The 27,124-nt window shown below is 43.6% G+C and overlaps 1 protein-coding gene across 1 annotated transcript in view; it reads right to left on the bottom strand.

Annotated features, from left to right (window-relative positions):
- sh3bp5b (SH3-domain binding protein 5b (BTK-associated)) overlaps positions 1 to 20,627 on the bottom strand; it is a 50,299-nt gene extending 29,672 nt beyond the window's left edge. The window contains exons 1-3 of the mRNA XM_063197936.1: positions 20,380 to 20,627; positions 19,439 to 19,501; positions 16,160 to 16,288 (exon numbers count right to left, since the gene is read on the bottom strand). Coding sequence (XP_063054006.1) covers positions 16,160 to 16,288; positions 19,439 to 19,501; positions 20,380 to 20,460 — 273 coding nt within the window. The 5' untranslated portion in view covers positions 20,461 to 20,627. The remainder of the gene's footprint in view (positions 1 to 16,159; positions 16,289 to 19,438; positions 19,502 to 20,379) is intronic.
- Positions 20,628 to 27,124: the final 6,497 nt, after the last annotated feature.

Genomic DNA, 27,124 nt, shown 5'->3' on the forward strand with positions numbered 1-27,124 from the left:
TCGAGTTGAGAGTGAGGGGCTTTTATTGGAAGTCAGAGGGCAGTTCGGTGTTTCCCCCTTGAAGATGAAATGTCTGAAAGGTAAATTTGGTAATAGCGGTCATCGAGGCTTCCTCAATCCGGTAAAAACAGAAGGGGTCGAGTAATCTCAACTGGAGGAGAACCTGGGGTTCATCAAGAAGTAAGTGAGATCTGGATCGGAGAGGTCTGGGACCTCTGGAGGGTCTGGGACCCTCCCAAAGTAGTTACTGATACGCATCAGGGAGATCCGCGCGCTGTTGAGCTTGGAGTTCAACGAATAGGCCTATTATTGTATTGTTTTGATTTGTTTTCTTTTGGTTAGGTTTCACTCTGGTAATTATTGGTATCAGGACTGAGCTGTGAACCTAGTGTGTGGACCGGGTACCCGTGTGTATGTGAGAGCGTGTTTGCGCGAGTGTTTGAGAAGTGAGTAACGTACTAGCGAGTACGAAATGAGTGGTCATTCGGCTGAAGGCAGGATGTACGGAGGGAATGTATTGAATTTGGAGTCAGAATTACGAGAAGTGAGTAACGTACTAGCGAGTACGAAATGAGTGGTCATTCTGCTGAAGGCAGGATGTACGGAGGAAATGTATTGAATTTGGAGTCAGAATTACGAGAGAAGGATAAAATGAGGTGGATCACTGTTTCGGAACAGTGGGAGGAGATATTGAGAGCGTTGCTTGGCCATTCATTGGAGAAACAAAGAGATGGAATCTGTTTAATCTGTGAGCAATTAATGTCACAGGATACGCACTTTGTGTTTACTAACATGTAGACTACATAGGTGGTCTGTGTTTGTCTGCCATTGAATGTCAATGGGCCCTATATGTGTCTGAAGAATGTGTGACTACTGGCCAGTTGTTTGTTTGTGTGTGTGTTTGTTTGGAATACGAACATGAGAAGGATATTTTTTTTCACGTAAAGGCCCAACCAAGACAGTTGGAATATATCCGGTGGAGAAAAAGAACAGAGTGGATGAATAGGCTATAGGCCTAAGCCGTTTAGTTTTCCTGACATGAATTCGATCCTGGAAAAAATACCTTCACCCGTCGAAAGGGGTGCACCGTGGTTGTCCAAATTGATGAAAGCTAGGCTATATGTCACAAAAGATAACGATTGGCGATTGGCGCGCACTGTTATGTAAACAAACAAGCGCGTGGGAATTACAGATAGTGGAAACGGAAGCAAGAACGAGCCTTTTTGCCAGATTCATACCCATTTGCGTTATACGCAGCTGACATAGGCACTGCAATGCGTAAACGTCACCCAGTGCCCGATGGAGCAAAAAGTAAGGAATTTTGGACAGACATAGCCGGAAACCATCCAAGCTCTGACAAGCTGCAAACTGCTATGTTCAGAATGGCCATTCTAGAAGCAATCCCAAAGCCGGTACGAGAAACGATGTTAAATGATTCAAATTTGCCCTACTACAGAATACTGGGAACGCCATCTCAAGCACCACATGAAACGGTATAGTGCAAAACGCGAGGAAGAGAAACTAAGCACTGATACAGCACATGCACAACTAGTTAAGTTGCAATTAGCTGAGTCCAAAAGAGCGACGGAATCGAAACACAATTGATACAACTCATGTTACAACACAGCAGTCACACATTCTTCATCCAAGCCTGAAGTTGGTCCAATTTCATTAAGGGGTTAGGGACAACGTGGTGGGATTCAGAGGACGGGGAACAGGGAGTAGCGATGCCCAAGGTAGGGTCATGTATGGGGGTGTTTTGCTTATAGTGGGACCGGGCACTGAGTGAGAGACTGCCAGTGGAATGCCTACACAACACGGAGGGCACTGCACCTACTTCAAAGCTGAAACCAGAGAAAAAAACAAGCACAAGCACACCAAGCGCACACTGGAGCCGGAGCAAGCCTATCCCAAGGACAATACGCAAACGGGATTGGGACCTAGAGCTCACAAAGGAGAAGGGTTGGGGGACCCCTTCTGGCCTATGAGAAATTGAAAGACTATGACAAGTTTGTTCGGTATAACACTACTGCTTAACTCACACCAGAAGTGACGCCCTTGGGTGCCATTTATACACCCATATCCCTTTTTTCTGACCCCTACCACGTAACATTGATTAAGATGAAAACATACGCACAGGCGTGTTTAAGACAGTTATTGGGAATCAGTGGGACTGTTTACCCTACATCTACATTGGGCAAGAAGGGGTGACTGCTGAGGTTGAATTATACACATTGCATTATAAGCTACACATAGTCTACCCAACACCACGCGAAAGTTTGTATAAGAGTACACAATACTGACTGAACAAACATAATTAGCTAAAAACACGATGGCCTTCCCAATACTCTCTGTACATTGATTTGACTGATGATTTTTTATTGTTTGTTCTGTTTGTCACAACAGGAATAGGCCTACTCCTTAGACCTATGGATATTTTGAGGTTTTTATTTTTATTTTTTATTATTAAGATTATTTACGATTACCGTTCAGACATTAACTGCGCGGTGTACCTGGTTACACAATTGTTGTGGGTTCTTCTGAAACAACACGGCGTGTTATTTCAGAAGAAAGGGGGAGATAGGCATATTAGGCCTACATGTGCGACCGTGACACTGGACTCGACTTAAGACAGACGAGATTTGAGAAAAGACTGCAGTACACCACACATCACATACATAGCCTAGGAAATAACGACAGATAACAAAGGTTGTTTGAAAAACACATTGTTGAGTGTTGGAGGTTGGTAAAGAATTGAAAGCGGTTTATGCGGCAATGAGGTAACAAGGCCATGGTTTTACAGGGGTTCACTATGGAAAAGGTAACAAAGAACGTTTGGCAGCAGTGCAAGCTTCTCACAAGGACATCGGAAATCAAGGATTTTTTTTTTTCCACAGAGAACGTTCGATATGGAAAGGATTTGGAGAGAGCACGAAAGGGCGTCTTCGGAAAAGACGTTGATGCGAGTGACCATTTGAAAATAACTGATGGACAGGTTGGGGGCCGTGCGGCCAAAACACTGATGGTTGGTAGAGGACATGAATGGGAGACCGTTGTCTCCGGGCTGGTAAAAAAAACTTTGGCAGAAGGTCTGTGGTTTGAAAGAAAAAGAAAAAAAAACTGTTGCAATGAACTTGGACATATTGGTGGATTGTGGAACGCATACCCATAAGGATTTGGACCAAACGCCCAAGAGCAAATTGGTAAGGTTGGTATAGGCCTACATACAATTATGAGCTGGGTCAACACTCTGACTCATGGTGCTGAGGTCAGTAAGAAACTAGGCAAACAGTAAGCCCTGGACCAACGCTAGGTTCGAACATGAAGATTTCGCACGTTGCAATATAAACCATATTACGATAAACTAACTACTTTGATGTCAGATTTCTCCACACAGGTTGCAGATGGAAGAGGAACCAACGAGACAGGAGATGAGGAATTCAAATGGGCTCCTTCCAAAAGCGATTGAGCGCAGTATACCGAACCACGTTGAGCGAATTACACACAATATTCACCTTGAGGGAAAGGCGCACAGGGTTACATTGAAACAAGCTTGCGGAAGCGCAAAGAATGGGGAAAGGCATAAGCCTGCAGCTTAATGCATGCGGGGCACTACTATCACTAACACCACTAATACTAACCCTACTAACGTTAACATGTTTCCTTTTACATTGTGGTATTTGATGATGCTTCATAATGAAACGGGATCCTACAGGAGACGCCACCATTCAACGTAGCCTAACAATAAGAAACTGCCGTATAACACCTCAAGGAACTGGTAGTGGAAAAGGGGGTCCCAATGTTGCGGAAATTGGTGGTATTGAATGGAGAAGTTTCAATTTTAGGTTTTGTTATAGCAGGAGGATCAGCAGTGGAGGATTTTTATAATTATTATTGTTATTATGAATTATTTAATTTGTCTTTTACATATTTGTTTTCATTTGTTTTTATTTCTAACCCTTTACATTTTTCCACAGCCTTCGGCAATGGAACTCACTGTGGTTTCCACATTAATATAATGTCTTGGTGCAATGACACATTGGGTGATGAGCAGATGATGTGGTATTCTCTTTGCACTAGGTTTCTGAGGCGAGCAACTTAGGTTCCAGAAATGGACAAGAGAAGTTGACCAAGGAAAGCTATGTGGTCATGTTGGTTACAGAGTCTAACACTGAGGTCTAACAAATTTGATGAGGTCATATTAATTATGACCTCACGAAAGGGACTGTTGGAAAATAGGCTAGATTCTGAGGTCCTGAAATATAATGCATTGTCTTACAGCAAGTTGTTCAGGTATTCATTTGTGTTTGCAGGAAATTCTACAATATTTGGTTATGATTAAAAACATTAAAATAAATGTGTTCTGTTGATGGGCACTCAAACCACTGAGTAGGCCCAATGACCCCATGTGCCAATCATGAGATGAAGATGTTGAGTAATTGCCCATTCCTTTTAGGAGAGCCTACAGAACTCATCAAACATTGTTGTGAGACAAGCTGAAAACGGTCATGTGATGTTTGATTAACTGATTGCTTATTTTCTGAATAAGTCTGAAGTCCATACCAAACTCCTTGAAGTATCATTCGTTCTAGAACACAGGATACAGTGATGTCACTCAGAAGCGAAACTATTTGACTTAATCCTTTTTAGGAGGCCAGGAGTAGGTGACAATGGGCAAACGACTAACATTGGATTTCAATCTTTTCAGAGCCAAAGACCCTCAAATATGTCAAAAGAATGTGCTGTTGTATGTGTATTGCTTGATTAAATTTACAGAACTCAGGAAGTCCACAGATGAGGTCATGAAGACCTAGAGTGATGAAATCAAGGCCCACCCGGAAATGAAGACAGCAGCTTACAATCGACACAGATTAGGCATATTCTGGGTTAACTAACAAATCACGTAATTGCTTACACATAACCACACCCATACACCCACAAACCATAAATACCAACAGATAGGGGATATTCAGTAGGTCCTAATTTTTGTTATCGGTCAGGGCGAGAGAAGGTTAGGATCTCCGGAACGTTCCGTAATGCTTTCGTTGTCATTTTGTCATTTTTATGTAGTAGACTCTGCAGTTCTGGAAAGCTGTAGTGTTTACTGTGTATGGGCCATTGCTGGTATTCTGGATATTACCAGTGGTGGTCATTTTGCTATTTGGTAATTTTAGAAAATAAATAGATTAATTTGGCTTTTGGAGTTTTTGATTCCTTTGACTCGGATTTTGAACATGCAAGAAGTAGAGACCAAGACGATAAACTTCAACAACGGGCAAACAGACAGGTCCCGAAAGACTGCTCACCACTTGTACTACTTCCAGTGCGGGTTGGCAGAATGTAGAGTGTGTGTGTGTGTGTGTGTGCGTGTGCACATGTGTGTAATGAGCGTAATAAGCGTAATAAGCGGAGTATATATCAAACTACTCCAGTCAACCGGTTTCACCCCATTGTCAACATTCAAGGGCAACTGTGTTGTGCGATCCCTTATATAACATTAAGGTCCAGGGGTTGCCAGGAGCATTCGAGCACATCATAGCCCTTACACAACACTACACAAGGGTGCGGGCTTTCCTCTGATAAGGCTGTGGTGCTTCCCAAACTTTTTCTGTCGGGACTCCCTTTTGCACCAAAGAGTATTTTGCCCAGTGGTTTCCGACTCCCAGTTTGGGAACCTGGTCGAAGGCTGAAGGAGTAGAGTAGAGTAGAGTAGTGGGGAGGCAGCCTGGAGAAAGGAATTAGAGGAGAGGAGAGTAGAGTAGAGTAGAGTACAGTAGAGTAGAGTAGAGTAGAGTAGAGTACAGTAGAGTAGAGTAGAGTAGAGTACAGTAGAGTAGAGTAGAGTACAGTAGAGTAGAGTAGAGTACAGTACAGTAGAGTAGAGTAGAGTAGAGTAGAGTAGAGTAGAGTACAGTAGAGTAGAGTAGAGTAGAGTAGAGTAGAGTAGAGTAGAGTATAGTACAGTAGAGTAGAGTAGAGTAGAGTAGAGTAGAGTAGAGTAGAGTAGACTAGAGTAGAGGAGAGGGGAGGCAGCCTGGAGAAAGGCATTACAGGACAAGAGAGTAGAGTTGAGTAGAGTAGAGTAGAGTAGAGTAGAGTAGAGTAGAGTAGAGTAGAGTAGAGTAGAGTAGAGTACAGTAGAGTACAGTACAGTAGAGTAGAGTACAGTAGAGTACAGTAGAGTAGAGTAGAGTACAGTAGAGTACAGTAGTACAGTAGAGTAGTAGAGTAGATTAGAGTAGAGTACAGTAGAGTAGAGTACAGTAGAGTAGAGTAGAGTAGAGGAGAGAGGAGGAGAGGAGAGGAGAGGAGAGGAGAGGAGAGGAGAGTAGAGTAGAGTAGAGTAGAGTAGAGGAGAGTAGAGGAGAGTAGAGTAGAGTAGCGGGGAGGCAGCCTGGAGAAAGGCATTAGAGGAGAGAGTAGAGTAGAGTAGAGTAGAGTAGAGTAGAGTAGAGTAGAGTAGAGTAGAGTAGAGTAGAGTACAGTAGAGTACAGTAGAGTAGAGTAGAGTACAGTAGAGTACAGTAGAGTAGAGTAGAGTACAGTAGAGTACAGTAGAGTAGAGTAGAGAAGAGTGTAGAGTAGAGTAGAGTAGAGTAGAGTAGAGTAGAGTAGAGTAGAGTAGAGGAGAGGAGAGGAGAGTAGAGTAGAGTAGAGGAGAGGAGAGGAGAGGAGAGGAGAGTAGAGTAGAGTAGAGTAGAGGAGAGGAGAGGAGAGGAGAGGAGAGGAGAGGAGAGGCAGCCTGGAGAAAGGCAGTACAAGTCGGTAGAGGGGAGGCAGCCTTGTCAGCACCACAAGGTCTCCAGTCCTGGCTCTCGGCCACGCTGCAGGCAGTGCAGTACACCAGCTGCCAAACAGGCCCTGCAACACGAGGGGCGAGCGAGGTAGAGGTGCAACGAGGGGGAGGGGGGGTATGAAAGGCTGAAAGACAGACACAGATATGGAGAGAGAACAAGACGAACTTAGAGATTGTAATAACCAAAACAGAGCATGCACAGTGGGAGAGGAGGAGGGAGAGTAGGAAGAGGAGGAGGAGGAGGAGGAGGAGGAGAAAGGTGCAGCGTAGTAGAAGGAGGAGAGAGTAGAGGAGAGAGGGAGAGGAAGAGAGGGGTGGAGAAGGATGCAGGGTAGAAGAAGGAGGAGGAGAGAGAAGGAGGAGAGAGAGGGAGAGGGGTGCAAGGTAGGAGAAGAAGGAGGAAGATGAGAGAGGAGGAGTAGGAGGAGGAGGAGGAGGAGGAGGAGAGGGGTGCAGGGTAGGAGAAGAAGGAGGAAGATGAGAGAGGAGGAGGAGGAGGAGAGGAGGAGAGAGGTACAGGGTAGCACCCACATTAGCAGACAGGAATGTGCTGAGATAAGAAGAGTGATGGTGATTCTGTCTGTATGTGTGTGTATGTGTGTGTGTGTGTGTGTGTGTGTGTGTGTGTGTGTGTGTGTGTGTGTGTGTGTGTGTGTGTGTGTGTGTGTGTGTGTGTGTGTGTGTGTGTGTGTGTGTGTGTGTGTGTGTGTTGGCACAGGCCCCCTCAGGCCCCGTTCCTGCTGTCCGTCTGCCAACGCAGAATTCCATAAATTATCCGGAACAGCACGATCGCTCACTCGCTCACTCACTCACTCGCGGCTCTTACAGTATATCCCCCACAATGCATCCAATCAGGGAGTGCCAACGCGAGGCCACACGGGTCTGAAGCCGCTTAACACAGATGGGCTCTCTGTCGGAGCAATTAGCGGAGTCACTGTGGAGTGCAAGGAGTCCTTCCGGAATACTGATGGCCTTCCGGAATACCAATGGGGGACACAGGAAGGTTCTGAGGAGAGGGGTCTGGGAGGAAGCCGTGGTGTAAGGAGTTGAACTCTACGTAGATCACAGGTTCACAAGTTCAATCCCTAAAGGCACACTAAAGGCACACTGCATACTACACACACACATAAACTTCTGTTCAGCACAAGCTCCTTTTCTCAGCCGACTTACTGTTAGGCCATACCCATATAAGATAACAAGAAGTGATTTGGCAAGCCTGTCCCTACCACTGTCAACCACCCCTATACTTACCACGGCCGGTTGAGCGCTCATAGAGGTCTAACATCAACACGCTGCTTTAGAAACGAGAGGAAAGGCTCTCTCAGAGAAAGCATTTATAGCAGACTGCTAAACCTTCTGAGACAAGGATACAACTCTTTTCAAATACTTAACAAACAACAACAATACCAAAATACATAATGGAATGTTAACCTTTATGAGGCTCATTAAAATAGAATAGAATAGAATAGAATAGAATAGAATAGAATAGAATAGAATAGAATAGCCTCTCGCTCTATAAAACCAAAATAACCAAAAACTCAAAACAAAAATACAGATCACTGCTTTGCATTGCAACTGGCTTGTGAACACACAGAGGCAGCTCAGCAGTAAGTGTAAGGCGGTACCAGCGTGTAAAATAAAGCATAGACGGTTTCTTATCTAGACTGAGGGGTAACTTCAGCAGATGCATATTTCATAAGGCATGGGCATGGCTGCACAAGACACTGCCTCCTTTTGAGGAAAAAAAAGTGGGGGAAAAGAGTAAGCTCAGCTTTACGAAATACTTAACCCCTTGAAGACAAGCCCCCTGTTATACTTAAGCTGTTACCAGAATGGTAATGACCAAGTCGTAATGTGTTACTGAAGGCCCTGTGTACTGTCATAGTAAGGAGTACACCAAAACTGATGAGGTGTATGAGATTTCAGATCTCCGACTGTTCTTATCACCGTTGAAAAGGTCAGCACATGTCCACGGGCAAATGACAATCTAGTATCCGTCATGCATCACATACCAAAGATTGAAAACTAAATGCCAGTTTGGGGCTTTTCAGATGTACTCTATGGTACATGACGGGCATAATGAGTAGCAGACAATTGAGATAAATGTGTCTTTTTCCAACCCAAGAGTATGCATGTCCACAATCTGTACATGCAATGCAATGTATCCATACATGAACTGCAGTGTACTGTATGTATCTGTATCCCAGCCCTCTCCTGAAGACCTCCATTTCAGGTTGAGGAGTGATGGGGGGCAGAGAGAGAGAGAGAGAGAGACAGAGACAGAGACAGAGACAGAGACAGAGAGAGAGAGAGAGAGAGAGAGAGAGAGAGAGAGAGAGAGAGAGAGAGAGAGAGAGACAGAGACAGAGACAGAGATAGAGATAGAGATAGAGATAGAGAGATACAGACAGAGAGAGTTGGGGTGATGGAGAGAGAAACGTTATGCTGCAGGATGGCAGAGGAAGGAAGACAAGAGGAGAGCTGTACAGCAGACTGCAGTCTCTGATCTGATAAAACTCCTGCTCAGCCTGACAGACTGCAGACTAGAACCAGGCACACTGAGGTATAGAGAGAGAGAGAGAGAGAGGGGGGGGGGGTATGGAACATGCACACTGAGGGATCGAGAAAGAGAGAGAGAGAGAGATGGACAGAGAGAGAGAGGGAAAGAGGGAGAGGGAGAGAGAGAGAGAGAGAGAGAGGGAGAGAGGGATAGGGAACATGCAGGCTAGGTACAGAAAGAAGGGAGGGAGGGGGGACACTGCCCTGCAAAGGTAAAGTGCAGTAACTATTATGGATGTTAACCGGTAACCGTTTAACCGATAGTAGACCAGATCAACATTAACCGGTTAAACATTTTCTGCCATCGGTTGTAATAATAATAATAATTATAAAAATAATTTCATCCAAAAAACAATAATTTTGAGGTTTTAGTACGATAATTCGGCATTTTCCATCTGGCAACAGTGGCTGGACATGGCAGGTCCTGTCTAGCAGCAAAAAAAGCTGTGCATATCAGGCACGCGAATGTTGTATAATTTAAGATTACCGGTTAACCACCGGTTAATGAGTCTCAGTAGCCAGTTGAGATTTTTTTTACATTTTCGCCATCCCTAGTAACTATGCCAACATTGAGAAACATGCTTTGAAAGACTTGGTATCAGGTTAGATATTGTAGTTCCTGCAAATGTGACATAGCAATATCAATAAAACGGGACACATTTGGACCATGAGGCTTTGTCACAGGATAAAGGAGGTGCTGTGAAGACCATTTTCAGTCTAAACTCAGTTTTGACAACATATGCAGTTACTGCACTTTGCCTTTGAAGGGCAGGATACTGTAGGTCTCTCAGCCTGCATTCAGAAAACTTGCTGGTAGGGATGCAAATTATCGATTAATTCATTAATCATTAGTTGATAGCCTTATCGATCGACTTACGATTAATTGATAAGCAGTGTTTTCCCGCGGAAATCTCAATGTTTCTCGAAAAAAATCTACTAAATCTACTAATTTTAATTAAAAATTGAGATAAAATACCACATTGAAATTAACTCTATTTCAATTCTTTAATCTTTAAGGTGATTTAAATATTCCCACTATTCACACCCCTCTTCACACACACTCTTCACATGCCCATTTCACCTGGGTCTCAGTCAGTTGAATTATCGATTAATTGCGATTAATGTTTTTTAATCGATTAACGCATTGATCGATTAAAGTTGATTAATCGTTTGCATCCCTACTTGCTGGATGTGCTATCCATTGGCAACACAAGAATAATTTGTGTGACTTTTTCTATACAGAAAATACAGCTTTGCCATATTTTGTGTATGTACATGTTTGCCAAAGTTATGTCTGCAGTAGGTCTGAAAAGCTGTGTCTCTGATATGTCCAACAAGTAACTGTGCAGCTTTAACAAAAAAAACTTTCTTCATCAATGGGAAATGCAGTGTGACAAAGAGTGTGCTGCGAGTGTGTGTGTGTACGAGTCCCTTCGCTATCTCCTTCTCCCATGGTGTGAAATCTAGGGCTGTAACGATATTGTATCGAACCGAGAAATCGTGATACTCAGTATCACGATACTGTATCGTGATGTAAGAAGGTAGTATCGTGATATGCCTTTTCAAAGTTTTGTTGTCCTTCAGTCCAGAAAACAACCATATGATTCAATGTGATAATGCTTCCAAGCTTCAAATGAGATACATTTCAGAAATCACGGAGTGTATCGAACCGTAGGTCAAAAATCATGATGGGTCATTTCACGTGAAATCAGACGCTTTGGGACCCGACCGATCCGGATTTCAATCATACTTGGTGTGCCTTTTTAGTAGCAAGGTAACACCCCAGAACTGCATTGGTTTGAATCTGACACTAATATTAAGGGAGAAACAGACTAGGAAAGGTTCACATGTGAGGGTAGGACACTATACATTCAGCCTTGAATATATCAGTCAGTGTTAGTCACAAAAAGATGCCTGTGGTGTTATTTGAAAGCTCTTTTCTGGCTCTACATATTGAACAATCAGCTTGGAATACAACAACTCTCAGAATATGAATTATGATAAATTGAAAAATGTTAAATTGAATATCTAAAAAAACTATATTTTAAAATGGCCAGTTCCTTGTCCAAACGTAGCCGGCAATGTCATTAGCAACACCTCAAATGCTGGTGTTCGGTTCTTTATTCATTTCAGAGAGAATTTGACACAAATATGGCATCATACAGACCACTTACTAATAATATGGTAACACCATAGTAGCATCACATGACAAAACAAAAACAAAACAAAAATGGTCAGTTTCCATGGTCCCAGGTTTCAGAAACTAAGGCAGATGTCCATTTATACACACCAAATGATGATATGTGAATGTTTGAACATTCCTTCTCTGTGTACCTGTGTCATCTTCCCTTTACCGTACTTTAAAGAGATAATCAATGGCTACACTCTCATTTTGTACTCTACCAGTGCATTTGAAGCAGCAGCTGTGTCTTTTGTAGATAATGTATAAGTACGTCCCGTTGCAGTTAGGTTCCACTACCAGAAGCACATCCTGATGATCCATGACAAGTCTATCTGGTCTGAAGGGAAAAGTGAAGGATGGAGATGGTCCATGAGGATGCAGGAAGTTCAGTTTCACCTCTCCAGTGCTCAGCATACATTCCTCAACACATGCTAGCCACCAGTTGCCATCATATACAGCTACAACATACCCTTTGATGCTTGAAAATGTAACACATTCCTTTACTGAGCTCACTCTTTCAACTCCTTCTCTGAATGCGGAAAATGGCCTAATGTCCATTGACAATGGGCAGAAGCTGTGTAGTTTTTGAGTACCTGGAATAGTCTTTGCAGATTCAAACCTCTTCAACAGGTTCTCAGCTTCATGATGGTGCATCTCTCTCAAGAACATCCATTGCCAGTTTGCCACAACAGAGATGTACCATCATGAAGCTGAGAACCTGTTGAAAAGGTTGGAATCAAGANCTATTCCAGGTACTCAAAAACTACACAGCTTCTGCCCATTGCCAATGGACACAGTGGAAGTTAGGCCATTTTCAGCATTCAGAGAAGGCAGAGTTGAAAGAGTGAGCTCAGTAAAGGAATGTTTTACATTTTCAAGCATCAACGGAGCATCACACACAATGGGCCAGCCAGTCAGCAGTGTGTGCTGGGCTCTGCTCTGCTCTGTGTGGAAATGGGCCTCAGGGGGCTGTGTGCTGATTAAACAGACGCACCCTTCCTCCTCCTCCTCCCCCTCCTCTTCCTCTTCCTCCTCCTCCTCCTCCTCCTCCTCCTTCTCCTCCTCCTCCTCCCCCTCCTACTCATCCTCCACCACCACCTCCTCCTCCACCACACCCTCCTCATCCTCCACCCCCACATCCTCCTTCTCCTCCTCGTACTCCTCCTCCCTCCCTCCCTCTCTCACGTCCGCTGCATCACTCTCTGGGAGACGCCTGCAGTTTTGGCCGTCGTTTTCCACGTTACCTCACCCCACTAAGCTCCACTTGACTGGCAACAGATGAGTAGAGGACAGTGGTAGCCTAATGCTGCATCATTCACCCCTCTCTCACTCATCTGTCACCAGTCGTTTGGCTTATCGGTCTGGAAACTGCAATCATTTAGTTTCTATTCTGCTACGGAACTTTTACAGGCAAGTGTACCCCAAAAACAAAACGTTAATCAATTTAATTTGGCAACATAACAAGTACATACTAATAACATAACATAAAAATAAGTAAAAGTCAAAAGGGAAAATGAAGACTCAGGAAATAAGAAAGTTCAGCCAAAACAGCAGAGATGAAAGAAGGTGCTAAAAAAAAGCATCAAGAGAAGTGATTTGTGATGTCCTGCTCCTCTTCTCCACGTCAAAACAATACCATGCCACAGACACACAACCCCCTCAAACCACTGCCCATCACTCACTGCACATTCATTTATTTAGGCCTATAAAGATGTACACTTTGCAGACAGTGAGTCTCCATTATGACTTTGCAGGCGATTCAATTGTATTTTTGTAATCCACAATATTCCGCAGTGCGAAGGCCGCTGGCTAGGCCATTAAGCGACGTAAATTGTAACAAACACAAACTCATAAAACGTCAATGTTGTTCTAGAACTCCAAAATGGATTCGGCGACATCATGCTATTTCACAATTATGTCGACCTAAAAAGACAGAAATGGAGTGGGGAAACTGTTTAAAAATTCATAGACACTCTTTCAGGCACAGTCGGAGAGTGTCTCTACTTGGTCACCCCAGGAGTATAGCTACATGTAGTTCCTGAAAAGTCTGTGCCACGTCAGTGAAAAAAAACTGGGCCAGGGCGATATTCCAGCTACCAACTCCTCGAGAGTTTCTGGAATCGTTCCTGCGACCTAGTTTTGGCAACCGGAGACACACCTATTCCCATTTGCAGTCAATCGGTTACACAGGGATCAGAACTAAAGACGTATAATTGGCAAATGGTTTATTTCATACAGGTAGACTTGCATTGCTACGCTTAATTTAGCTATACTGCTTAACTAGGCAATGCAACACGTAGACGAAAAATCCCATGTATTCTTTCTCATACGTCAGCTGCACAACCCTCATGCCAAGGGAAGAACTGAAGGGTGCTGAAACAGTCCTGCAAGCTAAAAGATTGGAGCTTGGCAGGATCACGGTATGTAGGTTACAGAATATGTGTAAGCTTCCTCTAGACACACTCCAGCACCCGCCACCTTGCACAAACGTGAACTTTTGCACTCACTCATTGCAGTGTGACAATTTAGAAAGGATCGGCTAAACACATTTCAATCAAGCCCAAGGCCATCAAGAACATATTAGAATACAACAATACAATTAGAAATCCAATCCATCACAGATCAAGCATGTGATTAACCTGAGTAGATCATTTACCCAGGCAGGGGTGAGGAACCTTTTTCATTTGGGGGGCCACTTCAAATTCAAAAGAATTGCCCAGGTCATGTAGATGATTTAACCCCTCGTTGCCCAGGTCACATAGATGATTTAACCCCTCGTTGCCCAGGTCACATACAGTGGTGGTCATATGTTTACATACCCTGGCAGAATATATGCTTTCTTAGCAATTTCTCATAGAGTATGAAGGATTACGCAAAACCCTTTTTTCACTCATTATTAGTGACTGACTGATTTATTAGCAATAATCTGTGTTTGCTCTTTCAAAATCAGAATTGCAACACAAACTACGCAAATTACCCTGATCAAAAGTTTACATACCCTAGGTTCTGATGCTGTATACTGCCCCGTTTAACATCCTGGACGGCTTTAAATCATTTGTAATAGTTGTGGATAAGACTCTTCATTTTCCCAGATGGCAAAACAGCCCATTCTTGCTGGAAGAATGGTTGTGTCCTGTAATATCGTTGGGTGTCTTTCTGGAGCCTAATGGTTGAGGTTTCCCCTGAGTGGTTCAATGATGTTGAGATCAGGAGAGTGAGATGGTCGCTCAACAACCTTCATTTTATTTTTGTGAAGCTAATGACTTGGCTCTCTGTTTTGGATTATTGTTATGTTGGCATGTCCAAACAATGCCCCATGTGCAGCTTCAAGTCTGATGAGTGTCAAGTTTCCTCCAGTATTTTTCAGATGTCAATGTATTCATCATTCTATGAGTATGGACCAAACGTACAGTGCATTTGTAACTCTATGTCCCCTTGACATTAGTGGTCCATCACCATGTTTCACTGACGGGATGGTGCAACTTTCATCATAAGCCACGTTGACTGTTCTCCAAATGTAGTGTTAATAGTGGCTGAAAAAAGTCCCACATTGATCTAATTTTTCCATATTAACTTGTCCTAAGCTTTGTGACGCTTGTCCCTATGCTATTTGGTGTATCATAAGCAAAATAACATGTTTGCATTTTTGTAGTAATGGCTTTCTCCTGGCAACCCCTAACAGACCATCTCTCCTCAAGTGCCTCTTTGCTGTACAGCTTGAAACATTTTTTCATGTTGTCCTGTATTTCACCTGAAGTTATTTTTTGGTTGTCCTATGCCTCCTGATCAACTTCGCTCGCAATTATGGATTAGATTTGATTTGATCTACCTGCCGATGGCTTGATTTCAACCAAAGACCTCATATTGTACTTCTGAATTGAAGTTTGAACCATGCAAATTCACATTCTGAATTCATTTGTTTGATGCTTTTTATGTGCCTTTCCTGTTTCATAGAGTTCATATCTGCCCCGAAAGACCCCTTGACAAGTCTTTTGCTTTCTTTACGATGTAGAACATGAAAACTGAAGTGAAGCACTGACTTGAGGGATGCAAGGTTCTCTCGGGAGTCCAAATACTCATTGACCTTTTATGTTCAATCAAATCATAAGTCAACAGCTCACAAATGAAGATGGTCAACTGTAATGGCCATTCAGACCCACTTGTGTGAAATTGTATGAATGCAGCCTCAATCCCCAGTGTATGTAAACTTATGATCAAGCCTATTTGGGTAGGTTCTGGTGTTATTATTATTTTAAAAACCTAAAACCAGTTTCTTTCCAAAAGATGGTTTCATTCAAACAATAGTCATAAGTGAGAAGCAAAGATTTTTCGTATCTTTCATATTCTCTGAAAAATGGCTAAAAAACGAAATATTCTACTGGGGTATGTAAATATATGAGCACCACTGTAGATCATTTAACCCCTCGTTGCCCGGGTCATGTGATGTGAGCGTATGTACCTGTCGGGCGACCCTCCTGATTTAACCCCTCGTTGCCCGGGTCATGTAATGTGAGCGTATGTACCTGTCGGGCGACCCTCCTGATTTAACCCCTCGTTGCCCAGGTCATGTAGATGATTTAACCCCTCGTTGCCCAGGGTTGATGTAATGTGAGCGTATGTACCTGTCGGGCGACCCTCCTGGCCTCCCAGTACGGTTTGGAATCCTCCACGGCCTTGCCAATCTTCTTCACCAGCTCCTCCAGTTTGACTGTGGCCTCCACGAGCACCGAGCGAAACTTCTGCCTGGCGTCCTAGAGGGAGGGGCGGGGGGGGGGGGAGCGGAGGGACAGGGGAGAGTGGAGGGAGGAGGGGAGCGGAGGGGAAGGGGAAGTATATCAGCAATCATCATCATCATCATCATCATCTTCTGCCTGGCATCCTAGAGGGAGGGGGGGAGCGGAGGGACAGGGGAAGTGTATCAGCAACATCATCATCCTCATCATCATCTTCATCATCATCATCATCATCACACAGAAACATATTGGGGGAAAAATCACTCAATAAAAAGTCCATGCATTCCTCATAAGCACTTTTAAGGTAGTACACATACACATTTGCCACATTTGGTTTGAATGGGTACAAAAAACCTCACAACATTGCCATAGTAGTCACACGTCCACCATGTATAGGTCACGCTTAGCCTAAACATTGGTGCCATTTTATTTAAAATGTGTTTCAAGGAATCACGTCACACAGCACAACCCAGTGAGCCAGTGATAGTTTCTAGGAAACAAGTTCAGAGCACGGCTTCTCGGGATTGTCCCCGCGAATTCAGTTAACCACAGATTGAGTTAACCCAACTGCAGTTCAAAAGCCATTTAGAGGACTTTGATGAAATTACCACTCCAACAAAAGGGACTTTATCCTTCCATTCACACATAAACATACCCCGCACCACTTTAAAGTGTTACACATTATTAATGATAATTTAATTACTGTATGTTGCAAGTCATGGACAAAGCGTTTCTGCTTTTGTCATCAACACACAAAAACTACTTTTGGAGGAGCAAAAACAGGTGGCTTCGGTGACCGCGATTTCCTCGGGTTACTATTGTTCCTGGAACGACATTGCAAAGTTGGCCCTGGATCAACATCTGGTTTGAGTGGTTATCGATGTCAGATGATAAGAATATATCCTATACGATATAGAATAGGCCTACATACGTAAGATAAACCAGAGGTTGATCCAGGGTCAACTTTGCGATGTCGTTCCAGGAATAACAGTTACCCGAGGAAATCGCGGTCACCGGGGCCCTGCAGGGCCCCTTCTCTCCATGAAAGCTGCCCATCCCTGGTGTACAGCCATGGACAGTAGATATTAGGGCTGTAACAATATTGTATCGAACCGAGAAATCGTGATACACAGAGTCACGATACTGTATCGCGATACAAGGAGGCAGTATCGTGATACGCCCTTTCAAAGTTTTATTACCCATTACTCCAGAAAACAACGTTATGATTTGATGTGGTAGTGTTTCCAAACTTCAGTGGAGATACATTTCAGAAATCGTGGGGTGTATCGAACCGTAGGTCACAAATCGTGATGCGAACCGAATCGTGAGTTGAGTGTATCGTTACAGCCCTAGTAGATATAATTCTATATACTGTCAATGTGTACAGCACACCGACCCTCTGTGGTGCATCTCCTCCCTGTGTCATTTTTTAACTTTTTAGAATGTATTGATGTTAAAAATTTTACATCTTTTTTTATATCTCTTCATTTATATGGTTTTTAGTTTTGTAAACGTGATATGATTTTTTTTTCTACCTGTATTGGCCATGATATAGCCATAGCAGCTGAACTGACAATAAATGTAAAATCCTCCCTGTGTCTTCTTATTGGTTTAGCCCAAGCATCCAGAATGCCAAGCATCAAAAAGGGTCTGTGTCTGTCTGTCCATCAGATGAAAAGGACAGCCTCTTTAAAAAAAACATATCAATGCCACAACAACGCATAACAGACTTCATTCACTGCATGACTTGATTCTCTTCACTTTAATGAAATCAACCCAGATGTTTGCCCCAAATCCTGTGTGTTGCCGCATGCTAAGGGAACCAAATGAAATGGGTCAAAGACGTCCAACATGTCCTTCAGTGCAACGGATACTTTTGCTTACTGTAAATGCAAAAAAAGATTTTTTCTTTTTTTTTTTGGCTTGGCTTTCATGCATTCACTTTTCAAAAAAAATGTTTTGAAATGTCATGTTTTTCACAGTTACAGTAAGCAAAAGCATCTGTTAGCACTGAAGGACAGTGTCATGTTGGACGTCTTTGACCCAAATGCATTTGTGCTGCTGAGCAGAGAGCCCCACTACCCTCATTACTCTCCCTGTCTAGCTGGCTACTCCTCCATTAATGACACCATGCAGACCAAGCCCTCTTTCATTGGCTATTATTGCATTAAACCACTCTCAAATAACAAATGAGAAATGAGAGGCCTGGTCAGAGTCGAGTAGGCAGAGAGAGAGAGAGAGAGAGAGAGAGGGAGAGAGAGACAGAGAGAGAGGGAGAGAGAGAGAGAGAAAGAGAGAGAGAGAGAGAGAGAAAGAGAGAGCCAGAGAGAGAGGGAGTCATGTGTTTGTTCCACAGCCGATGTCTCTGTATGGCTAACTTTGTTTACAACATCGAGGGATCTGTATGGCTAACTTTGTTTACAACATCGAGGGATCTTCCCTCTGCCTCTTCAAGTCATCACATTTCTGCTTGGCCCATAAATGCACGTGTACATAGTCCACACAACACAAGAGCAAAGTGGAATTCTGCCCTTCAAGTGATCTACACTAAGATATTGGCGAACAGTACATATCTGGCACCTCCACGCTGGCAGTAAGTGAAATTGAAGTGACAGCCAACTCCCATTGTCATTCTGACACAGCACTCAACAGCACACAAATGTACACTGCACTGCACACAACGAAATTGCATGTATGCCTCACCCGTGCAAGGGGGCGGACCCCAATGGCTCCCAAAAGGGAGCAATGCGGCGGGACGGTACCATGCTCAGTGCGGCGGGACGGTACCATGCTCAGGGTACCTCAGTCATGGAGGAGGATGGGGGAGAGCACTGGTTGATTACTACCCCCACCAACCTGGTGGGTTGGGAGTCGAACCGGCAACCTTTGGGCTACAGGTCTGACGCCCTAACTGCTTACCCATGACAGCCTAGTAAGGGACGGCTATGGAGGTTAATACTTAACGGATATAAGCAAACCATACCATCAATAAACACTTGGGACCCTGTAAAACCATGTGGATGTATTTAGTGACAAAATATCTCCAAGGTATATCATTAATAAAACAAGTGTCAGCTGCTACATGTTCTGCAATATCCTATTAGTGTGTTTTTACATGGCAACTCTCGCTGGTGGCTTTGTGTGTGTGACATCGGGTAGCCAGCCTACCTCCAGTTCAGTTTCACATCTGTTGATGTCATCCGTGGATTGGTTGAGCTTTTCTAGTTCCCCCTGTCGAGCAGAAGACAAATAAATGATGACAAGCCAGAAAGGGAAGCTGGTGCCACATACAGTATAAACCAGAAGCTCTGCCAACACTACAGGACCAATTGTCAAACAGTATGTCAGACTTCTTATTGTGCACTGTGTGTGTGTGTGTGTGTGTGTGTGTGTGTGTGTGTGTGTGTGTGTGTGTGTGTGTGTGTGTGTGTGTGTGTGTGTGTGTGTGTGTGTGTGTGTGTGTGTGTGTGTGTGTGTGTGAGAGAGAGTGTGTGTGAGAGAGAGAGAGAGAGAGAGAGAGAGAGAGAGAGAGAGAGAGAGAGAGAGAGAGAATTGTCAATCAATGTCTTACTTGAATGTTTTAGTTAAACTGCACATTGGAGACTGGTCAAACGCAATTACAAACTTCTGCGCTATCCCTGTTACATAGATTTCTGACAATAAAGTACACTTGACTTGACAATTAATAAGCCTATGATGAAAGGGGGGAAAACAGCGGTGCTCTGAAATGACATTTTTGACTAGAAGCTGCCTGAGCTTGGTGGCCCGCTTCGTTGTGATTTGGTGTGTCTGAGTCACGGTGATGGTGAATGAATAGTGATATGACGAGGAGGAGAATCCGTGGACCATGAGGAGAACTGTGGCCGATGTATGAAGGGGATCCAAAAGCATTAGACCCCCGTCAGATGACGTTTGTTAAACAAGCTGAAAGACTAGATATTCAAATGTCTGCGCAGACAATGTAAGCTCGAGTCTTTTCTTTAAATTGTTCATACTGCAGATTAATGTTCACATTCATGCCAGTATCTAAACTGATTCTTAAATGAGTTAAACATATCTCCAAAGGAAAACAAGGAACGCAGAAATAATATCATAAAGCGCAGTCATACCTGGATCCTGGGATCTACTTCTTCCTCCTCAGATGATTCCATGTCTTCATCTGACCTATTTTCCTTCTCGAAACAATCCATCTTCGAAATTCACCGATTCAGTGTTTAGGACAAAGCCAACCTCATCTACTAGCCTACCACTGTCTGCGGGAGAAGGAATGATTTCTCGGCACGCTGGCAGACGGACGTCAATGCAATGCCGTTAACCGGTTGTCCTAAATCAAAAGAATGTAGCGATCTGCGAGGAAAAAATCCCGAGACAGTTGCCCTGTAAACGCGCAAGTCCATGCAGCCGACAGACTTCACCTTGCGGGTCTTCAGCAGCGTGCGTCTGTAGTGACTCAAAAGGAGAGCGAGCGCAAGAGACCCGCCCCCTCCCCCTCGTTTCTCTGTGGCTGTGGAATTCCACTGACTGCATCGTGCCCGTTTGTCGGTGGCACGGCACCAGCTAGTTTGAGTGTGGCTAGTTTAGACGGACGTAGAAAATAGGCCAGGTTTTATTGCATACATTTCCACGTTCAATACTGTTTTAAAAGGCTATTTTTTTCTGCTATATGTAGGCCTATCTGCAATGAATCATTTGATATTTTCTAACAATACATTGCAAGTACATTGACAACAATAGCCTACATTGACACAAAAACTGCAGCCAAACAAAACTTAAGTTCCAGTTTCTCTGTTAGACGTTTTGTAGTTTTCAAAATAAAACAATTCTGTGTTCATCTCCCTAACGAAATGAGAGAACAAAAAGGGGGGGGGGGGTAAAGGGTCAGGGAGACAGGGGCCCCAGAATTGGGTCGTCAATGCGTTGCTTGTACTAGATATAGGGGCCTTTCAGATGACTTTGTCCTGGGCCCAGCCAAAGCTGCCAGTGGCCCTGCACACACACACACACACACACACACACACACACACACACACACACACACACACACACACACACACACACACACACACACACACACACACACACACACACACACACACACGCACACACACCATAGTGGATGGTTGTATGACAGTAATGTAATGTAGACAAAGCACCTGTCATCTGAAGGACATGGGAATGAAGCACCAGAGAGCCCCAGAGGGATGCCAGATATGGAAACTCTGTCAGGGATGCCAGATATGAAGGTGAGGATTTGTGCACATCCCAGGAAAAGGTGCAGGTCGAAGGCCAACTGTAGTTTTCGAAGTGAGAAGTCCAAGTCTGCACACTTAAAAATCCTTTTTTGTTGTCTTTCATCAGGCCTATTTCTTGGCTGGATTACGTTTCGACTTCAATCTGATGAAGACTGTTGAAGTCGAAAAGTAATCCAGCCATTAAGTAATAAAAGACAACAAGAAGGATGATTAAGTATGCGGACCTCTCACTTCGAAAACTCTATCAGGGATGTCAGATATGGGAACTCGATCAGCAGAATAAATCATTGTCTAAAATATCATAAATATGTATAATATTATATTCATATATATTATATCATAATTTTATATACTATATAAAATATAGTAAATAACAAAAAACGTGACCTAACAGGCACTGGGTTAGTACGCCGGCGACCTAAGTTTGACTACAGCCCTAGCTGGGTCATTTGCCACCAGGCTTGTACGAAATTCTGAATTGAATGAATTTGAATTCAAAGTAATGCTATAATACGAACACTAGGTGGTGTCATTACCTTGAATTTCTTTGAATTTAAGCTACACCACCCATTGAGAGTACATAGAACACCACCACCTAGTGTTCGTATTATGGCATTACTTTGAATTCAAATTCATCCAATTCGGAATTTCGTACAAGCCTGCTAGCCAGTCCTTCCCCGTCTCTCTCTCAACAATCATTTCCTGTCTCTCCTTCACTGTCCTGTCACAAAATAAATGCACAAAAGCCCTAAAAATATCAATAGAAAGATGTAAGCCTGAAAAAGTTTATTTGACCTATTTTGCAGAACTTTATACGTACATTAGCTACTGTATAGTAAGTAGCTCAAAAGATTGCTCTTCCCCAAGGTGTATTTTTGTTTTGTGTTTTTCTTTGTTATTTATTTTCTTTCTTTCTTTTTCATGTTTTGTATTTTCTGAGATGGGCCCACACATTTGGGGTGTCTGTGTGTGTGTGTGTGTGTGTGTGTGTGTGTGTGTGTGTGTGTGTGTGTGTGTGTGTGTGTGTGTGTGTGTGTGTGTGTGTGTCCTAAGCAATAACAACCCGGCTCATACACTGTTTTGGAGTCAGGAAGCTTGGCAAACAAAAAGTACTTGGCAGGACAAGCTGTGTGTGTGTGTGTGTGTGTGTGTGTGTGTGTGTGTGTTGGGGGGGGGGGGGGGGGGGGGGGGGGGGGGGGGGGGGGTTGGCCTAGGAACAGGGTGTAGGTGAGCATGGAGACCATAACACTGATGAATAATGAGAGGAGAAGCTGATAACGTGAACCGTTACATGAACACACACACACACACACACACACACACAGACACAGACACAGACAGACACAGACACAGACACAGACACACACACACACACACACACACACACACACACACACACACACACACACACACACACACACACACACACACACACAAACACACACACACACACACAGTTCACCATGTTCGTGTTCATTTCATTATTTCAGGATAATAACTGTTTGTTTTTAGTAACAACAGCAAAATAACCATACAGTTTCCAGTGCATTGTGTGTGTGTGTGTGTGTGTGTATGTGTGTGTGTGTGTGCGTGTGTGCGTGCGTGTGTGTGTGTGTGTGTCAACAAAGTGTCACCGTGCTGCGAGTCATCAGGGTGTCACCACAATGCACTGGAAACTGTATGGTTATTTTGCTGTTGTTACTAAAAACAAACCGTTATTAAATGAAATACTAAAACTGATACTGAATACTGAAATACTGAAACTGAAATAACTATAAAATAACTAGGAAATTAACATGAAATTAACATGAAATTACCACCTTATTAGCGATCCGTAAAGTAAAGTGTTACCGAACATTCACTCAGGACCAGGAGATCCTACAGCACCAGAACATTCACTTCAGGACCAGGATGTGGAGGAGGAGGCTGACCACATGGTGCTGCGTCGTACCATCCCTAACCCTAACCTGCCAGTAGCAATGTTTCTGCTGCTTTGCTTTTGCCAAGAACAGCGAAATAAGCAAGGGATTGGAGAATTTTTTTGTGAAATTGTGCCCAAACCAAAAAAACATCCCTAGACCTAACCTGTCACAGGGCCTTGTGGAGCACGCCTTACATTACATTACATTACTGTGCATTACATTGCATTTGGCAGACGCTTTATAACCAAAGCGACTTTCAAAAGAGGACATAATCAAGCCAACATCACAAGCAAATACAAACTTTCCAGGAAATATACAGAACAAGTGTAGTTGGAAAGAGGGGTTAGGTTTTTTTTAGACACACACACACACACACACACACACACACACACACACACACACACACACACACACACACACACACACACACACACACACACACACACACACACACACACACACACACACACACAGCTCACCACGTTCTTTCTGTTTCCCTCCAACAGGACATGAACACTCAAGACCTGACAGGACCAGAACATTCACTTCAGGACCAGGATGTGATGGTTTTGCATCGCACCATCTCTAAACCTAACCTCAGTCTCAGTAGCAATGTTTCTGCTTTGCTTTTGCCAAGAACAGCGAAATAAGCAAGTGATTGGCACATTTCTTGCTAAGTTGTGGCCAAACCCAAAGCCATCTCCTAAGCCTAACCTGTCACAGGACGTTGTGGAGCATGCCTTAACTTGCAATGTGACACCCGCGATAGTGGGTTCAAATCAGCGTGTCATCATCTGTCATGATGATACCATTGCGTGTAGAGGAGACAAGGGCCACTACTAAGGATTTGGAGGCCCCCCTCATAATGAAATAATAATAGTAGGAGGCCCAAATTTTGGGGGCAAAGTGGCTGATGCCCTAAGTCAGTGGTTCCCAACCTTTTTCTTAAGGGACCCATGTTTTTACTATTGTAAGCTTTGGTGACCCAACCACGCGAGCGCCCGTACGAGACGGAGTCACAGGATGCCCTCTGTTTCCTGTGAAAACTAATTTTAGTTATTTTATTCCTCAATTCGTCTTTGGTCAAATATATAATAAATGTTTAATGTAGCACTTACAATGTGCTGCTTCTATACATTTATTAGTTAAATGCGTTGTCATTTATTCAACATGGGCTACATATATTTCAAATCAATACCCTTAAAATCAAGAGGGCTCCGCGACCCTCTGTGGATCTTTGGCGACCCATAAGTTGGGTCCCGAGCCATAGGTTGGGAACCACTGCCCTAAGTGCTCTACTTACTCTGCTTATGGCTAGCGGAGGCCCTGGGGAGACACCGCCTGAAGTGATGTGGATACATTTCTTTATTGGCCTCTTGAGATAAAAATCTCGTTTTCGAGAGGGTCCTCAAGATGTAGGCCTATTGGTTGTAGTTTCAATGTGCAATGTGAACATGCATCCCTTTCAAATGGCAGCGCAACATCTTTGGCCTAATGGTTAGGGAGGGAGGTGGACTTAAAATCAGAGGGTTGCACGTTCAAAGCCCACCCAAAGCCTCTCCCTATGCCCCCATCCACGGCTGAGGTGCCATTGAGCAAGGCACCAAACCCCACATTGTTCCATGGACTGTAAATAATAAAACATCTCAAGTTGCTTCAGATAAAAGTGTCTGCTAAGTGTAATATAATGTCAAATTTCTGCAATCTGAATATTAGCATCAGGAGATAAGTCCAAGTCATTCATGGTATGATCGCTGTGGATTCTACTCTACACTGTGGTGCTTTCATGGGCCCGGAGCAGAATGTGTGTGCTGAATTCGCATTCTGTCCTTTTGCATGAAGTCACTAAAGCGATCCATCCAGACTTGCACATTTCTATTCAGTTATTTACTAAAACTTTAAGTAGCATTATTTTCAAACCAGACAGAACAGTGATAGGTAAAGCTACAATGTGATATGGAATAGGCCTATAGACAGGGAGTAGCGAGCCAGTTCAGAACAGGAAACAGACTCACTGATACTGTAGTAGTTTCACAAGGTCCCCTTGGATGACTGTAAATTAAACCTTTTTGAAAGTGAAAAAAGTGAAAGCCCATTGGGAAATTCCAACTCCCATTGTCATTGTGACGTAGCACTTCACTGCACATAAGTGAACACTGCACACTGCACACAACGAAATTGCATTCATGTTTCAACCGTGCAATGGGGCAGCCCCCAGTGGCGCCCCAAGGGAGCAGTGCGGTTGGACGGTACCATGCTCAGGGTACCTCAGTCATGGAGGAGGATGGGGGAGAGGTACCCTGAGCATGGTACCGTCCCACAGCACTGCTCCCCATGGGGCGCCACTGAGGGCTGCCCCCTTGCACGGGTGAGGCATAAATGCATTTTTTTTCCATAAGCCTGCCGTTGAGGAGTTGAATTTGCATGCCACAGGTAAAGGCTGTCAGTAGGGGGTGGGGGGATAGTGACTAGCCTGTAGGCTACTGCACTTCCATGGCTGTCCCCCCTGCTCACATGTCTAATGGGATAAATGTAGAGGTGCAATTTTGCTGTGTGCTGATGCACTGTGTGATCACAATGACTGATGGGACAGACAGTCAGTATTCTCTCATCACAGAATACATAGACAGAATGCACAGCACCTATATGCTTATTATAATAGTCAAAAGGTTTACACAAAACATGTTTCTAAATATTGTTAGTCATTTTGCAATATTGGTTGAATGTGTTCTGGTGCTGAGGATGTACACTAGGCTTATGACTGAAAGCTGTTGCTGCCACCTGGTGGAAGTTCTGTGCCTCACAAGTAAAGCAGCAAAGAGGTCATCATCATCAGCGAAGGCTTGAATCAGGGATGGGCAACTGGATGCTACCACCAGGGGTGTAGTGGGCGTGGTACGCGGGGGTACGCCGTCCACCCACTTCTCCTGAAGTGAGATTTCAAAAAAAAATCTTCTGCCCATGTTTGAATAGAAAGATCCCTCTGTTGGATCAAAACGTTGCCGTATGTTAAAATGACATAAAGTATGTTTGGAGTTAATACACAGTGTGCAGACCGCTTCATCCACCATCATGTTTGAATACAAAAAGCAATGAGCTTGTAGCAGTATTGCAGGTGATTTGATGACGTCACAAATCACGTACCCCCACTTTAAAAATCCACACTACACCACTGGCTACCACAGATTCACTCTCTGTGGCCCAGAGATAAAACATAATTAAAAAAAAAATAATAATAATAATGACCTGATATTTTAGACCAAAAGATACTGAATCAATCTAGTAATTTTACTGTGTAGGCAGATAGTGAACATTCCTATTCCTCCCAAACGATATCGGCAGTCAGTGAGCAACTAACTAGAACTACACCTTAAACTCTCCGAGTTGCAGTCAGATCTGTGGTCATAAGGCAATGAATGAAAATGAGTGAAAATGTGGCCCTCCTTATTAGGAAAGTTGTCCACCCCTGGCATGATGTCTAGATCCACTCATAGGTTTGGAGCAGGGTGAACGGCATGATGTCTAGATCCACTCATGTGTAACGGAGACCAACTAACAGACTGACATATAATTGAGTTGGTCAATCTGCCGAGTGACGAAATGGGAAAACTATTTAATGTTGCTTTAATATTTCAGAAGTGAAACATTTTCCAGACAGAAGGAGTGAGCAGGAGAGATTG

Source organism: Engraulis encrasicolus, chromosome 5, assembly GCF_034702125.1.
Source record: "Engraulis encrasicolus isolate BLACKSEA-1 chromosome 5, IST_EnEncr_1.0, whole genome shotgun sequence".
Lineage (NCBI taxonomy): Eukaryota > Metazoa > Chordata > Actinopteri > Clupeiformes > Engraulidae > Engraulis > Engraulis encrasicolus.